The sequence below is a fragment of the Panthera onca genome, chromosome C1, assembly GCF_046562875.1.
Source record: "Panthera onca isolate mPanOnc1 chromosome C1, mPanOnc1 haplotype 2, whole genome shotgun sequence".
Lineage (NCBI taxonomy): Eukaryota > Metazoa > Chordata > Mammalia > Carnivora > Felidae > Panthera > Panthera onca.
The window spans coordinates 145832428-145849449 of NC_138346.1; the positions used below are offsets into that span (position 1 = coordinate 145832428).

At 41.7% G+C, this 17022-nt stretch overlaps 2 protein-coding genes across 24 annotated transcripts in view; one reads left to right on the top strand and one right to left on the bottom strand.

Annotated features, from left to right (window-relative positions):
• Window positions 1-9374, top strand: part of LOC144617231 (uncharacterized) — a 91885-nt gene extending 82511 nt beyond the window's left edge. For 5 of the 10 annotated variants that reach the window (XR_013557520.2, XR_013557518.2, XR_013557519.2 and 2 more), the window contains 3 exons: window positions 3136-3275; window positions 4271-4671; window positions 9269-9369. Coding sequence is in view for 1 of the 10 variants with exons in the window: in XM_078451704.2 (XP_078307830.2) it covers window positions 9269-9304 (36 nt within the window). In the remaining 9 variants the exon portion in view is untranslated. Of the gene's footprint in view, window positions 1-78; window positions 666-3135; window positions 3276-4270; window positions 4672-9268 lie in introns of those variants that run through there. The other 5 variants (XR_013557521.2, XR_013557524.2, XR_013557522.2 and 2 more) reach the window with 5 other exon arrangements.
• Window positions 1-17022, bottom strand: part of LRRC8B (leucine rich repeat containing 8 VRAC subunit B) — a 92137-nt gene that overhangs the window by 17949 nt on the left and 57166 nt on the right. For 10 of the 14 annotated variants that reach the window (XM_060626313.3, XM_078451703.2, XM_078451702.2 and 7 more), the window contains one exon: window positions 6713-10115. In XM_060626313.3, the coding sequence (XP_060482296.1) occupies window positions 9843-10115 (273 nt within the window). In that variant the 3' untranslated portion in view covers window positions 6713-9842. Of the gene's footprint in view, window positions 1-2412; window positions 2509-3748; window positions 4020-6712; window positions 10116-17022 lie in introns of those variants that run through there. The other 4 variants (XR_009608123.3, XR_009608124.3, XR_009608122.3 and 1 more) reach the window with 3 other exon arrangements.

The window sequence follows — 17022 nt, forward strand, 5'->3', positions numbered from 1 at the left end:
GCATGGCAGAACAGCCCTGGAAAATAATCCCATCCTCCTCCACTTGCTATTATGCTGTAGGTTCTTTGGTGAGAAAAAGTCATAAAACTGAGTCGTTTCAAAAGCTCAAAAATAAATGTATGATGTGCTCGAACTCTTAAGAAAATTACTTAACATCAGCCCACTCACTGAGCATTTTATGTAGATGAGAATATTAGAATTGCAGGCGCCCTAGAGAACACCTCAGTTCACCCTCCCATTAGGCTCAGTTAGGCCAGGCCCTTGAGCATGCTGACATATGCAGATCATGCTGGAAATGACATGGCAAGGGTAGATGCTGAATTCCAGAAGTCACAAGGACCCCATACTCTCTCCCCTGATGAGCTGGCCTCTAGCATCCTGAGCACCACTAAATTCCCTGAGTCACTGCTCCCCCTGCAAGAGATGCATGTTAATTTCCTGCAGGCCTTCTAGTCACGGGCTTAGCCAGGGCCTTTGCTGCTTATCCAAGGCAGCACCCAAGCCATCTGGCTCATTTCCAGCCTTGCAAAAAAATTCTCTATGGGCACTCTTTTCTAAGCTGGAGGAATTAGACTCACCACCAGAAGAAAAAGGGAAGAGGGCCAATTTCTTTCATCTTCTAGAAGAATAGAAAAACAACGAATGCGATTGCACAAAGTTATTTGGTAAGTCATGTTCCCTTCCTCAGCAGAGCTCCGTGGTGGGTGGGGCACAGGCAGCATCCAAGAGCTGCAGTCCCACTGTGTGAATGGAGACAGCTGATCCGGGTGACTCACAGTGGGCCTGATGTGCCACTTGCCTTAAAAGGCAGGCATTTTGAAGAAGCAAATGCCAAGGAAATCTGTGCTTCAAGGAGTGGGTTCTTCGCTTGGGTTCAGGCTTTTTCCATGCTTAGCAGCGCATTCAGCCAAAAGGCAAAGCCAGGGAGGGACACACCATCAGCTTGGGGTGAGGAATACAGCTTTTTATCTGGATCATGGCACGAATTCAGTAAGGGCAGCAGAACCCGCTCCTCCAAATGTCTAAATCAGCAGAATGAATTTAGAACGAATTTAGCCTGAACTGTGATTTGTAGTCTTTTTGCAAGTCTAAAATGCCTGCCAGCATTTCCCTATCATAAATCAGGACTCTCAGGGAGCTAAACTGCAGTTCTGTAGTAAAACCCAAACTCGCTTCGAGCCTCATCTGTACCTCAAAACGAAAACCAAAATGTTAACAACTCTTTTTTTTCTTTTTTTTAACAAGATGAGGGTCTTTATCCAACATCTCCCACAGGATTCAAAATTCAGAATGGTACCATAGTTTAGGTTAGGACATTTAAATAAAAACTGCATTTTCAAAAAAACCCATCAAGTTTAAAAATACATTAGCCCTTTGGATGAAATTTTGTATTTACACCAAAGGGTGTTTAAAACTGTGTGCATATGTGTGTGTCTGTGTGCAGATTATCTTTTTCCCAGAATATTCAGAGTCTGCACATCATAAAGGGCAGAAAACCGTATGAGATGCCGAATTCCTCAGCTGTCCTCACAACCCCATCACTTACTTGCCATAGGACCTTCACAGTGTGCATGATACAAGAAGTGGAGATTTAGTGCCACAGAGTCCCCAGTTCAAAACCTGGCTCTGCCACCAACCATACAGCCTCATGTATGACAAATAAGTTGTTTGACTTGCCTGGACCGATTTCTTTTTCTATAAATGGAGATAATGCCTGCCTTAATATGTTTTAAGCCTTAAAGTTTACGAAGTCTCCGGCAGACGCTCAATAATGGTAACGCTTGAGGATGTCTCTTTCAGAGCCTCGTTTTCTTATAAGTGAAATGGGGACAGGAGCCTAAAGTGCTTTGCGTCCAGTAATGCACTGTGCACAGGAGGGATTGTTCTTGAGACGTAAGATGCAGCTGAAATGAATGCGGCTCGTTAGGGAATGCACAGGACTGGGGTTAGGGAGGAGGCCTGCATGCTAATCTTGGCACTTCTACTCTTGGGTTAAATATAGATTAGCTGTGCTTCTGAGAGCCAGCCGGCGCGAGTGCAGAGAGTATTCAACAGGGGGACATGCAGATAGGTGCCAGCTCCCTCTGACGGTGGGTCTGTGATCTTGAAAAAGCCAGTTAGGCTTTCCTCTACAGAAAAGTCTACATGGTTCCTTCCGATTGGAAAGTTCTAAAATTCTAGGATTGCATTCGGGAATGAGGGAGCAAATAAAATGGACAGGAAGTGACTCACTGGCTCAGGAGAGGACAAACTAGGACAGATATGGAGCAGGAGGAGGTACTGGGCTAAAAGCAATGGGAAGAGACCAGTGAGCTCTGAAAACCGGAGTCCTCTGTGAGTCTTCAAACTCCAAGGTGGGGGAGAGGGGAGGAAGGGCTGAGGTTAAGTATTCTTTACCTCCACCTCTGTAGAAATAGGCTTTGCAGACCTGTGAGTTGAATAGGATTCCTCTTCTGAACAGTCATGAGACCTTGGCAAATGTTACACTTTTCAAGTTGGTTTTCTCATCTGTAAAATAGGAATAGCACACCAAAAGGTTGTTGGCTGGATTGAGCCGGTGCACATGAACAAGCTCGTAGAGCACCTGGCGTGTGGCAGGTGTTCAGTGACATTACTGTTGCATTCCATTATGCTATTCCCCCTTCGGTGATGGGCACCAAGCTGAAGGATCTGGGACAAATGATTAGATTTTTATCTTTTCTCAATTTGAAATCATGAATGAGGCTCCTGATGGATCATTCTGCCCAGGTATCACAAGCCCGGTAAGTTTTCCTCAAGCCTCTTCGAGCAGACTGAATCAATTCTCCTTCACTTGGCTACTTCTTCAGCCTTTCCCTTTTCACAGATCAATTGCTGGATACTGGCTCTATTATGACAAGGGTTACAGAACTGTTCTCTTCCCTCCATAATGATCTAAGTAGTTTCTCTGGGAAGCACTACTGAGACACTAAGACAAGGATGGGAATTCCAGTCCAGTTCAGGCAAAGACTAGAAGGAGGCTCCCCTCACAGGGGTGGCATTCGGTCTTCCTGGGGTTTAAATATTTGCCTGGGGCACTAATTTACATGGACTGCCAAATGTCACTGAAAGAATTAGGGGACCAGTCAACTCAGGTTTCTATTTGTAATTCTTTAGGTTCACCAGCCTAAGGGATGTAAATTGGTCCTACTGCCATTCAGTATATTGAAGAAGTCTCTTATTTGGAATTTGAAATTGTGACAAGAAACCCCATTCTAGGAAGGAAGCATCTTGATAAGTGAAAGGGATTTATTTTGGTGAGTACAAGCTAAAATGTCATCCTTAGTATGACTTAATACTCTCAAAGATGGGATTTAGTAACGGGTGAGGATATGGAACTTGGGAGGACGTAATTAGGAAAATGCTAAATAGCACAAGCAGAGAGGGGTGGGGAGGGAGAGGACGGGGGCCAGGAGAGGGGATATTTCTGTACTTCCAAGGGAACAAAGAGGTGAGCCCCAGTGGCTGGCTGGTCTGCTCCCGAGTCCCGGGAGAAGAGACTCAGAGCAGCAATGCTATGAGCAGAGAGCTCTCATTTGCCCGATAGCTCCTGCCCCCAGCTGTCTCTAGCTCATTCTTGAGAGTTTTGTTTTGGGAGAAACGAATAATTAGACAGTTGAACCAAAAGTTCATGATTTTTACTAATAGGAGACCAAGTCCCCTATCTCTACCAAATGCATATTAAATAAATACTCAAAGCATATTTTTAAAGCGGGTGCCAAATTCTTACCTGCCCAGGGCACCCACATGTCTGGTCCTGGTGCCGGGTGCTACATGAGGCTTTCTGAGAACATCTCATTTGAAATGGAGTTACTGAGCTTCAATGGGGGCCATGGAATTCTCAAGATCTTGGGAGCTGCATTTGATCAAGGCAAGGCAAGGAGAAATGGAGTAACAGGGGAGGAAGTAGATGCTGGTCAACTTCTATTTGAAGTTATTTGATTTATTCTCATCTCAGCGGCAGAGGGAGGCAGAGAGTAAAAAATGGTGTGGGTCAAGCCCTACACAAACAAACAAGAGGCATGTGTAAAAAGGCATACAAAATTTAAGGTATTTATTATGAGAAAGAATTTGAAAAGCTTCTGAGTAGCACACAGGCAGTTCTCTAGAATCATTGGTATTTAGGAGGGAAGACTCATAATTCTAGTCTAGAGGATGATGAGACCACACAGGATGAAAAGAGGTTTGTTATTTAAAAAAGACTACGTATTTTTTAAAAATGACTTTTTTCTGATCCTCCTTTGGCTTACAGATCTGTTTTCTTCTGTAAACATGGGGCTTGAATTCAAGGTGCAACGCTGTGCCTTTGGAGAAACCGCTTTTCTCTAGACCTCAGAGAGGAGAGGGACTGAGCCTGCAGCTCTCAGGAGAAGGGGAGAGAGCCCACAAAGGCATGGGTGGGCGCAGCCTCTCCCGTGCCATCAGGCCTTCACTGCATTCTGGAAAAACCACCCTGTAGTGTGGAAGGGAATGCCAGAGAATGTGAAGCCACACTTAAGCATGCTTGGGGGGCCTGGTCAGTGCCCAGTGGGCTGTCAGCACAGGACCCCAGCGTCCCAGGGCTCCTAGCAGTCCCTGAATGCCTGCTGACGCCTTACATCACACACTGGCTTCCTCTCCTCCGTGTCTCTCCCATTCCTCAAGCGCTTCCAGGTGGGTGAATGCCTCCCTTGAAGTACTTCATTTCCAGGGAAAAATGTGGCCATCTGGTTTCACCAGTCATTTTCCTTCATAATCTGGTTCAGTATATGTCGAGTTCTGTCTTCCAGCAGAGGAAAGACTTTTATCAGGCATCTAATGTGTTTCTGAAAGTGTGTGCGTAGGGTGGGTGGGCCGGGGGCGGCAGGTAGGAGTTTGAGAGAGAGACAGAAAGTCTTGTATCCAAAAGGTCAAACTATCATGTGCTTATATTACCCAAGAATTCCATTTTTCCTCTTTTACTAAACCTCAAAATTTCACCTCGCAGTTCTCTACTTTTTATTTTTCTGGTCTACTGTTCAGCGTTAGTACTAAACTAACAGTAAATGGAGAAATGAGAGCTGAGAGGGGGAGACCTGGATTGCTTTGTGGGCATGGGTCCCCAAGGATGAGCACCATTGGAAAGAGGGACCTATTTAGGATTGTGACAGATTTCACCCCTCCCTGCCTCCTGCCCCAGCATATTATATTCTAGAATCAATCCGGCTCTTTTCAGGGGCTGGTTATTTTGTGAGCGTTGTAGCATATTTTGAAAACTCCTACTCTTGTTAGGAGATTCACACGTAAATCTAAAATCCATCATCTGGTGAACAATATAACAGTACAGCTGCACAGGGACAAATTAGTACAGTGAACTTCTTCCAACATTTAATCTGTTTTTATTTGCCATTTGTTATAAAAACGGAATCTTTATTTTACACAAAAGCTACTTTAAAACAGGAAAGTTTACCAAAAACCACTGAATCTCAGGCAAAGGGATTCACCACCAAAATGCAGATTTACTACATGGTAAACCTGAGGGCCAAAAACATTCAACTCACAACATGATCTTATATTTTCTAATAATTCATTACCAGAAGCGAAACCCGAGCATGTACGTGTTTGAGAAAATACGTGACAAAGATAAAATAATAAATGCTAGCTTTCACCGTGAAGCTAACCTAAGCAAATGTTTCCACCCGAGATTGGCCCGTTATTTCACTCAGAGTGAAACATTTGAAGAGCTTTAAAAATATTTCAAACAAATATTTAGGCTTATACACAACACATATGCACAAACATATCCATTCTAATTCTATGCCCCTTTGTATTTTTTTAAATTGCACCATCTCTGTTAGAGATAATATATAACATGCAGGAGACATTCATAATTGTTTTTCTCAGCAGTGGGGTATTCTACAAGTCAAATGCAAAGCTGAAATATGAATGAAGGTCAACTGGAAGCCATCTCAACTCAGTACGTTAACTCATATATTCTGCATTAATGCTTTAGTGTTGATGAAATTGTTCATATATATATATATATATATATATATATATATATATATATATAACGTTGAAGAGAACGTAGTCCATTACCAAAGGTACTGAGGAGATAGTTCCCAGTGGATGTAGAAGTGATGGATCAGGAACAAGAGGAAACCAATTAAATAGGACCGCAGGTTTTCACTGCTTTCACATTCGACTGAACGTAAGATATAATTATATCCAGGGCATTTCCAACAGTCATTAGTTTATCCCATTTCATGTATATAATGTCTTCATAATTCAAGTGAGGATACAAAATAGCTCCTCCCCCTCCCACTGGCCTTCCTCTTGTTTCCAGAAAGAAATAAACACAGATTTTGATGCAATATACAGTTCTGGGAAACCAAGTGGACTTACAGTTATATTCTCATGCTTTTGGTAGGCATGAGAGATCATTGATTGAATCAGCTCTAAATACTGCAGGGATGGGTAAAGTGGGGCTTCTATATTAGGCATCATTATAGGCCTTGGCTTCCCCCCAAATAAATACACGCTCAAGTATGACTCCAAGTTCTGTAGCACAAATATATTCTGTTATGTGCAAGTGCTGACCAAATTTAAGGAGGTGAGTGAGTGGAGAAGGACAACAACATACCTATGCAGTTAGGACAATACGAAGAGAAAATGTAAAGATGGAAGGAGGGTTTTATTGGAAATACAAGGAAATAAAGCTATAAATCCACAGAACAACTGTTTGATTATTTTAATGGTTTCTGAACCCGTCAGTATGCAATATTTTAAACATACAAAATTTACATCATGAAACACATGAAGAACAGAAACAAATTATTGTCACTCTCAAACAATAAAATTATGCAGATAACTCACTGCAGCTTACCATAGCACAGTGGTAAGCTTACCACACAAACTGGAGCTACGCCACAGTGCTGAGAGCCTACGGATCTCTACTTACCCTGTTTAACACAAACATTTGTTAAGGGACAGTGAAATACGGTGACATCCCGGGAGAAAAATTAAGACTGAGGATGAAGAATGAAAACACACATCTATGTGCCACACAGACATATCCTTATGTAGGTTAGGAAAAGAACACTATACCTCACCAGGAGTGCTAAAAACTGCTCTGGTGTGTGTGTCCCTATGTGTGCACAAGCTTAGCTATGTGCGTCTGGGTAGGTCTGTAAATAAAATGAACCTATGCCATTGCTAGCATAAGCCATCGACTTTGTTCTGAATAACATCCACATTGACTTTTTGGAACATGCACTGTGCATTCTTGGAAGTCAAATGCCAACTAAAGTCTCATAATGGGACAAACTGCATTTTCCTCATTGAAAAGCCTCTGAAATGAATTTGAACACTTGCAAAATGAACACCTGTTCCAACAGTGCAGTAAAGGTGACATCAAACACCACGTCCTCATGTGTCAAGTGGTGGCTTCCCAGTTCATTCCATCAGTGCTGTGTGAATTGAAAAGCTACCTCAACACTGGTACGTAGGATTAAACAGAAATCTAAAAACTATAGCATCAAACAACAAAGCGTGCACCAGTAACTGTACCCCAGTGTTTGGAAAGCAGCTTACAATATTGATCATTGACCCTGATAGTAATGTGCTTCCAGAAATTGAAAGAAGCGATGAGGAAGATTTAGTCAATGACTTTTGCAGGAGAAGTTATATGTAGTTTGTGAGAGTGATAGCCAATCTGAAATTTGCTTCGAAAACTCTTCTTTATGGAGGAGGGTGGGATTTTTCATATTATGGCTAATTATATGGCCAAAACCATTTAGATACCTCTTTGTGTATCATATTCACAGCCAAAACTTAAGACAAATTCTATCCAACTTTGGAATTAGTACGCCTGACAATTTGAGTGTGAAACATTAAAATGGCCATTAACTTACGTTAAAAAAAAGAAAACAAAAAACCCTAGATACAGTCAGAATCTGTTTTCTAAAGTCCTAGATGAAAGAAAGTTTCGTCAGTTAGGCCTGGGTCCCTGAGAACTTGAATGTTCTGACTAAAGGCAAGTTTTGGTAGGAATTAACATTTTTACACTGCTCTGTCTCGTTCAGAATAAAAATAACCTTTTAGGCAGCTTCTGGCGTTAATAGATTTATATAATATTATTCAAATTACATTTGATGCAGACAATTCTTTTTTCTGAGCTGCAGTTCAGGGCTGTGTGGCGGGTGAGGGGGGCTGCAGATTTTGCTACAATTTCAAGACTCATCTTCATCTTCCTGGAACAGGCAAAGCAAGACACAACATACCATACATCACAGTTCCATGTTTACAGTACTCTTTATCCATAGTGTTTTCCAGTTTTGTCTGGGTGCAGTTAGTAGGTTACTTCATCATTAACACCCCAAATGAGACAGGCATCATCATGCCTAGACCCGCTGGAGAAAAACACAGTAAAACTGTACATTTTCCCAAAAATGAGTCACTTGATTTTATTCATTTTACAATATGCATGATAATAAAAGGCTAAACACAAAGCTCTTTATAAAAAAAAGAGCAAAATGTATTCCAGGAAAGTCAGACAAAGGCATGAGATGAATTTCAGTTAAATGGATCTACTTTGTGAGCTCTGAGAGTTCTTCTTAAATACTGAATAGAGGCCGAGTGTTTTACATTATAATCATATCTAGAGATCATGCAGCTGGAGAAGAAAAGTATTTTGCTTTAAGTCTTAATTTCTCCAAGTGTTTTGAAGTCAGTTTTAAGGAGTCAAATCTGTACCTCTCCCCTCCATCACAGTTTTTGAAGTAATTAAGAATTGTACCCGTACAATAGCACAGCAACTAGGGAAGAGAGAGGTAGATGATGTGGCCATCCTCTTATAAGGAAACCCCCAAATATTTTAGGGCATGAAACACAAGGCTTTTGTTATCCAAAAGTAATGAGTTGCAGAGTACAAAAACATTCTGGAGCAGAATGCACACAAGTAGGAGACGCATAAGTAGCCCAAACCAAGCACATTAATAGTAAATTCTTAAAGAAATGCATGTGTTCTCTGTACCTTACAAAAATTATTCTCACAGATTTTGAATCCAAGATTATACAATAGAAAATATTTATATGCTTTACATTTAATATAAAAATTATTAGCAAATAAAAAAGGCTTTGATGATACACAAGAAGAAATTTTAGAGAATACATGAATTTTTAGGAGGCCCTGAGGAGGACATGCCCTAAGCACCCTGTCCTTTTCTATGCAAGGGCCAAAGGCAAGCACTTTCTCAGGGTTCACCACAGTTTTGTTTTTTGTTTTTTTTAGGGCTCACAGTTGTTGAGAGAAAACAAGATGGAGTAAGACTCGAGCAAGCTGGGACAGGAAGTAAAAATCAAGCCAAGAAGGAATTCTGCCAAGCACAATGCACACCCTGCCTAAAAATATTTAAGAATAAATCAAAGACAGTGTGGAGTGTACACCAAGGACATTTATATTGATGAATTTATGGGCGAGGTGATAAATACCAAAACAGGAAGTCAGTTAAAACAAGTGTGCAAATAAGTAAGTAATGGGGAATTGGGGAGGGAGATGAAAGAATGCTTAAGCTTCAAGGTAAAAACTGCAAGGGAGAGACTCAGGAATTTCATGTCCCCCATGCCACCCTCCAAGTGTACTTCTCACATCTTAATAAGTTAAAAGTCAATGATTCACAAAACTTTTAGTTCAGTGTTAACACTTTTTACCTGTTTAATGTAGGGCTAGACACTGAGTTGCTTTAAAGACATCTGGTTATAGTTAGTCATAATTGTTACCCATTTTTCATCGTTATAACTTAGGAAATTTTAGCTCTCGTTTAAAGCCCTGGGGCAAACATTTAAAAGGTATTTCCCCTTTTCAGTCAACATTTATCTAAGCACGTCTGCAAGCGTTCTGTTACAGGGAGAGGAAGAGTGTTGAGCAAATTCTCCTCGACAATCAGACAGCTCCGTTTTAGGGACTGACACCCTTCTAGTTCAGGAGGGAGTGTTTCCAGGTAATTACCAATGAGCTCCAGATGAGTAAGGTTCGACAGCTCACCCACGTGAGGGGACAAACTCATCAGGCTATTTTTCCCCAAAAGTAAACACTGCAGCTTTTTGCACTGAAACAGCCCATCTGGTAGCATCTCAATCTGGAAAGGGAAAAAAAGAAGCCAGTGAAACTGGTTTTCCATGGCCTATGATAATGCATTTATTTATTTATACCCCTCCTTTCCCCAAAAACACTTCTAGACATTTACAGGGATACATAGAACAATGACGATACATTCGAAGTAGATGGAAAAGATAAAGGAAAAGTAAGAACATCCTGCCATGAAGTCAGCACTGAGACCTACCGTGAACTTCCAAACCCTTGCTGTACACATGGGTGGGCAAAAGACTTGATTCTAAGCATTCTAACAAGCAGTCTCAAATAAAATCTAATTAGTCACATACTCATTGTCCCTAAGGAAAAAAAACCCAACAACAGTATTTCAGGAAAATCGTAATTATTCTTGGGGCGGAGTTACTGTGTAATGTAATGAGCAACATCCTCAAAAACATCGTGAGTACAGACACAAGGCTCTTTCTCAGGGTTTCAGACTACAGACTGAAAACTTTATTCTGTTAAAAGAAAAAAGTCAACAGAAGCAGAAACAGGAAGATATGATCATATATCATTTCATGCACATTTCTTTCCCCTCTATATACACACTCGTGAATATTTACCCTTCTTCCTGCTCTCTGGCAGTTTCAATTAAATCATGCAACACAAAGAAGTAATTTAAAATATGATAAACAGCCCGAAATTAGGTCAACTCCTACAGCTGTTCAAAGGAGCTGCTCCCCCTCGTGGTGGGTAGGTTGCACGTGAATTTCTAAGGGAGCCCCATTGCATACGTGAAAGATAGTTTATTGGAAAAGACATCCAGAGAAGAGCTGAGAGTAAGCATTCTCAATTCTTGGCATGCCAACCAGGCAGCGCTGGACAGCACACGCTGCAATCTACAATACTCCACATATTTATGTACCTGTGGATGGGGCATCTTTTCAACTATGAAGTAATGCAGGCTCCTTGGATCAGGAAGTGGCTTTGTTAGACAAGGGATGAAAGGGGCACTCAGGAGCTCAGTCTGCTCCTGTGTTGGGCTAACATAGCCCCACCGAGCCAGCCCTCTGCTGGAATTTCCAGGACCATCCAAAACTATCTCCTTAGAAGGATAAATACTCTCTACACAAACTAAAAAATGGTCAAACTGCATTCAAACCTGCTCATTATATTGGAAATTACCCTCTCTTCCATTCCCCACACATACACTCAATGCTGGATATCCTAGAAAACAGATCGAATGATCACCATTGCTAAGAATGGCATTCAATATAACTCATCATTGTATATCAAAATACTAGGTATAAGCAAAGGAAAGATATCTTCCCTCCTATTTCACTCCCCTTTCAAGAATGCAGATGTAAACCCCCACATCCGTGGATTTCAATGTAGACATGTAGCAGAGGGATAAGTGACAGGGGAAATGTAGCCCCTTTCTAATGCAACCTCTTCTGGTCTTATACCTGCAGCTCAGAAGTAGGGTCAGCGATGGATAAGTAGAGGAAACAATCTGTCCTCTGCAATGTGCTCAGAGTTGAGAGTGTCCATTGGTGTCTAAACAATGACTTAGGCAAACCAGTTGAATAGAGGGTAGGCTTGGCTCATTTGTGTTCAGTAAATGCATGCAGAGATCCTCCTTTTGTGCCAGGCTCCCAGTTAGGTCTTGGGGTTAAAGTGCTGAGAAGACAGATGAGTCTTTAAGGACCTTGGTCTAATGCAGGGTTTTTCAACCTACAACATTGACAATTTGGGTGGGATAATTCCTTTTGTGGGGGGTACCCTGTGTATTATACACTGTTTAGCAGCATCCCGGGCCTCTGCCTACTAGATGCCAGGACTATGCCCCTCCTCAGCCATGATAATAAAAAATGTCTTCAGACAAAGTCTCTTGTGGGGCAAAGTGCCCCCATTTGAGCAGCACTGGACTAATAGATAGGAAATACTAGACAACTTTGTGAATAATTAGTCTCTGCTGGGAAGGAGTGTCCTGCTCAGGGCTGTATCAGGGACTCCCCCATCTCCCTTCTTCAGTCAGCTTCCAGATCCCCAGCAAGTACCTTGTTTTGTTGGATTCCTTTCCACTGAATAAATACCCTGAAGCCATTGCCATCACTGTCCTGCCTGGCTATCAGCACACTACCATGTTCTCACCAAATCTTCTTTCAAATTTCTGAATCTGTGGGGCACCTGGGTGGCTCGGTTAAGCATTGGACTCTTCAAGACTGGCTCAGGTCATGATCTTGCTGTCGTGATCTCACAGTTGTGAGATCGAGCCTTGCGGCTGGCTCTGGGTTGAGCATGGAGCCTGCTTGGGATTTACTCTCTGTCCCTCCCCCGCTCACCCTCTCTCTCAAAAGAAACACACATTCAAATCTCTAAATTTGTCATTTTTAGTGACTTCTCAGCCCTCAAAGACTGGAGGAGGATTTCACAATGCGATGGGAGTGAGCTACTGGGCCAGGCCCTCATCAGAGGCCCCTCAGCTGTGCTGCTGTCATGAAAGTGAGTCAAGAGCTGTGGTTAGTGGTGCTGCTTCCTGAGTGCCAAGTGTCCACCTCAGGGACTTTCTCTCAGAGTCAGCGTCCAACTGAGGCACAAGACCCTTATTCACCTGCCTGACCTGAATTATGTTAAAGGAGGCTGGGGAGCTGTGTTAGAGACTCAAGACTTTCTTTCAATTAAGCAATTTTATACTGAAAAAAAAAATCTACTTACAAACCTTTAAAAACAGTTTGCCCTGAAACTTACAAAAACACCAAAAATATTTTTCCTGGGCCAATTCATTTTATATAAAATGTTAGATAGCCTTTCTTTATACTGAATTCATGTAACATGCTCTTTACTAGACAATATACACAAGCCAAAAACGAAAAAATTACCCTAATGGACTACTGATTTCTTTTATAAGATCATAAGAAATGTTTTCAGGGTATCAGGGAGATGATAAACTTCATAAACAGAATGTTTTTATAGAACTATAATACACACACACACACACAGCTATGAAATCAACTGAAAAAAAGACAGAAATGAATAGCTACATCCTAGAATTCTCCAGCAACAAAGTATCTTTAACACAATGTAGTAGAGCCCCCAGAACATCCAGGGAAGGAAGGCCCTCCTCCTGTGTCTATTGTGGACACGGACAATGAGTACTCCCCTGTTTCCAGAGGCTGAGACCTTATTTCAGAATCCATCTCAATGTCAGATCCCACCCCCCCCCCCCCCCCCGTTTTTTTCCCTGGCCATTGACACATCATCTCAGAACATGCTAACCAAATCCATAAAATCCAATTGTTTCAGGAAACAGAAATGAAATATTTCCATTTCTAAGGAGTGATGTCAAAAAGAGTACTACCACATAAACGATTTTCTGAAGGAATTTCTACTGCCAGCCAGAAGTCTTTGCACTAAGAAAAGACATGCATTAAATTCACAAATGTCGAAATTGGAAGACCTAGGTGTAAATTGGAGTGTTTTTTAAGATTTGAGCGAAACTATGAAGTCCTCCTTTTCCTTGCTTCTCCATCACCTTCGGTACCATCATAATGCAATCACACTTTGGCATTGGGTTAGAGGTAGACGCTGCCTCCCCTTCTCCCATCCCCCGTGCCCACACAGCACTGCTTCCCACGTAACAGCATTTGGTCTGATGCACCTGTGATGCGCCAGAGCGGGCGCTGGAACACCTGCCTTCCACCCTAGGTCCATCACTAGGAGCTTCAGACTTCAGGAACATCATCCTGAGCGTCAGTTTCAGTTTCGGTAAAATGAGGGTAGTAACTAGAGCAGAGGTTGGAGAAGTTTCTCTCTACATGAGCAGGCCAGTAAATATTTTAGGCTTTGTGTTAAAAGGCAAAACTGAAAATATAATGTAGATACTTTTACAACAAGACAGAAAAAATTTCATACATTTTTCAGTGATTAAATTCAAAATATAATAACTGAGTATAAATTTTTTGTAGTATAGGCCCCTGAATGAGAGAAATGGAACTTATTCATATGGACAAATTATATGAGATTTGCATTTCATATAATTTTCATGTGAGACAAAATGTTATTTAAAAAAAATTTCCCCCAACCATTCAAAAATTTTAAAAACCATACGTAGGTCAAGGCTATATAAAAATTCAAAAAGCAGGGGTGCGTGGGTGGCACAGCTGGTTAAGCGTCTGACTCTTTTGTTTTTTAATGTTTATTTTTGAAGGAGAGAGAGACAGAGCATGAGTGGGGGAGGGGCAGAGAAGGAGGGAGACACAGAATCCAAAACAGGGGCTCCAGGCTCTGAGCTGTCAGCACAGAGACCAAAATGGGCCTCAAACCCACAAACCATGAGATCATGACCTGAGCCAAAGTCAGCGGCTTAACTGACTGAGCCACCCAGGCACCCTGTGTCTGACTCTTGATCTTGGCTCAGGTCATGATCTCACAGTTCGTGAGTTTGAGCCCTGTGTCTGCCTTTGCGCTGATAGTGTGGAGCCTGCTAAGGATTCTGTCTCTTCTTCTCTCTGCCTCTCCCCCTGCTTGTGCTCTCTTTCTCTCTCAAAATAAATAGATAAACTTAAAAAAAAATTAAAAAGCATTCTTAGCTCAAGCGGTGGGTGGGTTTTGGTCCCAGGCTGTAATTTGCTGACTCGGTGGCCCATGGTGTTCCTCTAAGATATAAATCTTCATTTCTTGTGTTTAATTTATATTCCTACTTCTAAATCATAACTGATTAAGCCTTTTTATGGGGTTTTATTTCTTGATTGTACTCTCCCAACCCTTCTAAATGCTGCAATCAGAGCCTCTTTTGAAGGAACTAGTTCAAGTCTGACCCCAGCTACTATCCAATGAACTCAAACTTGAACTTGACTCGCAAACTTAAAAGCATTCTCCATTCTGACGCACCTTCTAAATGCTCTCATCTCTTATTGCATCTGAGCCTGCCTGTTGTAATCCTCTGCACATGACCTCTGTCCTTTTACATTTCCCCAACCCCTCGTCCTCAGGAACACTCCTCTCAAGAGTTACTGTAAAAAAGAACATCTTGGGGCGCCTGGCTGATTCAGTCAGTAGAGCATGCACTCTTGATCTTGGGGTTGAAGTTTGAGCCCTACACTGGGTGTAGAGATTACTTCAAAATAAAATCTTGGGATGCCTGAGTGTCTCAGACGGTTAAGTATCTGACTCCTGATTTCGGCTCAGGTCATGATCTCATGGTTCACAGGTTTGAGCTGCACATTAGGCTGTGCCCTGGCCGGGTGGAGCCTACTTTGGATTCCTTTCTCTCTCTCTCTCTCTCTCTCTCTGCCTCTCCCCTGCTTGTGCTCCCTCCTTCTCTCTCAAAAGAAATAAATTAAAAAATAAAAAAAAAACCTATAATATTTAAGAGTATCTTGCTCAAATACGTTTGGTAAACGTTGCATGTCATGTCTCTCTTAGAGAAGCACAATGCATATTCAAATACTAAAGGCTCTGAGGAATCCTGCAGCAAAAAATATGACAAAAAGAAGTGTTTAGTGTTCTGTGTGGTAACACTGATTACTACCTTGTGGAAGAAACTCTAGAGTGCCCTCTCTGGGAATGTCTGTCATTTGGGGGATGCCCAGTATCTTCAATGTCTGGAGAATTCCCTACCTTATCTTGGTGGGAAGCAGAGTCCACTTCCCACTGGGGGGACTGACAACACCAGATTCTAGTGTTCCCAGCTCCCTTACAGCTTGAGTGTGGGTGGGCGTTCATAAGCTCTCAGACTTGGACTTTAAATTGGGGCTACTGTCACAAAGCAGCAGAAACCATGAAGAACCTATTTTGTGGGAGGGCAAGGGGTGCATTAGCAGCAGCATCTAATTTTCAGGGGCAATGCTGTGCCCAGTGATGGTATGGTCAACGGCAGGGTATCCTCACCATTTTGCTTTTGTGCTATAATTTTGGCCTTTTGGCTATCTGACTCTATGCTTGATTGCTTTCCAAGCTCAATTATTCAGACTTTTCAGTGATAATATGACATTTCAATAAATGTCTTTTCTACTAAACCACAGAGAGTATTTGTTGCCTCCATCCATGAACCTGGTATACTCCCCAACTTTTTAGAAGAGTATTTTAAAACCTCTTCCTTCAGGAATCTTTACTAACTTCTATTCCAAATGGAGAGATCAACTACATTTCTGAGACTATGCATACCTAAATATTTATGCATCCAATTTGATGTTTTATTTTCTAATTTTAATAAATATTTTGGTCTACCTCATAGAATCTTAAGAATTTCAAAGTTAGAAGGAAACTTGAAACTGAAGCATGAATCCCTGATTCCCTTTAACAATATTCCTACCAAATAGTTGACGACCCATATCTGGACAGTTTTATTCATAAGAAAACCAGGGCACCTGGGTTGCTCAGTTGGTTAAGCATCTGAGTCTTGGTTTCAGGTCAGGTCATGACCTTATGGTTCATGAGATTGAGCCCCTCATTGGACTCTGTGCTGACAGTGCAGAGCCTGCTTGGGATTCCTTCTCTCTCTATTTCTGCTCCTCCCCCGCTCATTCTCTCTCTCTCTCTGTCTCTCTGTCTCTCTTAAAATAAACAAATAAACTTAGAAAAAAAGAAGAAAATAAAAATCATTTCTCCCTTCTCAAAGGTTCAATTTTTGGACAAGATTTCGGGAAACATGAGAAATCTTTTCCTGCTTGTCTTGGTTCAAACACTCATGGTTACTTGCAAGAAGATTTCTTTTCTATTAAGTGTTCCAAATATTTAAAGACCAATAGCATGGACTATTCTTTTCCCTTCCCTCCCCAATACTTCCTATTATTAGGCTGTTCCATCAGAGAACTTTTCATCTCTCTGGCTGCTGTCTTCTGAGTGAGTTTCACTTTCTCCATATCCTGATTAAATAAGTCTCTTCAGAGTTCTGAGGACAGTGTCCTTCAACCATTCAAAGGTGTCATGGTCATTGCTATGGCTCTGGG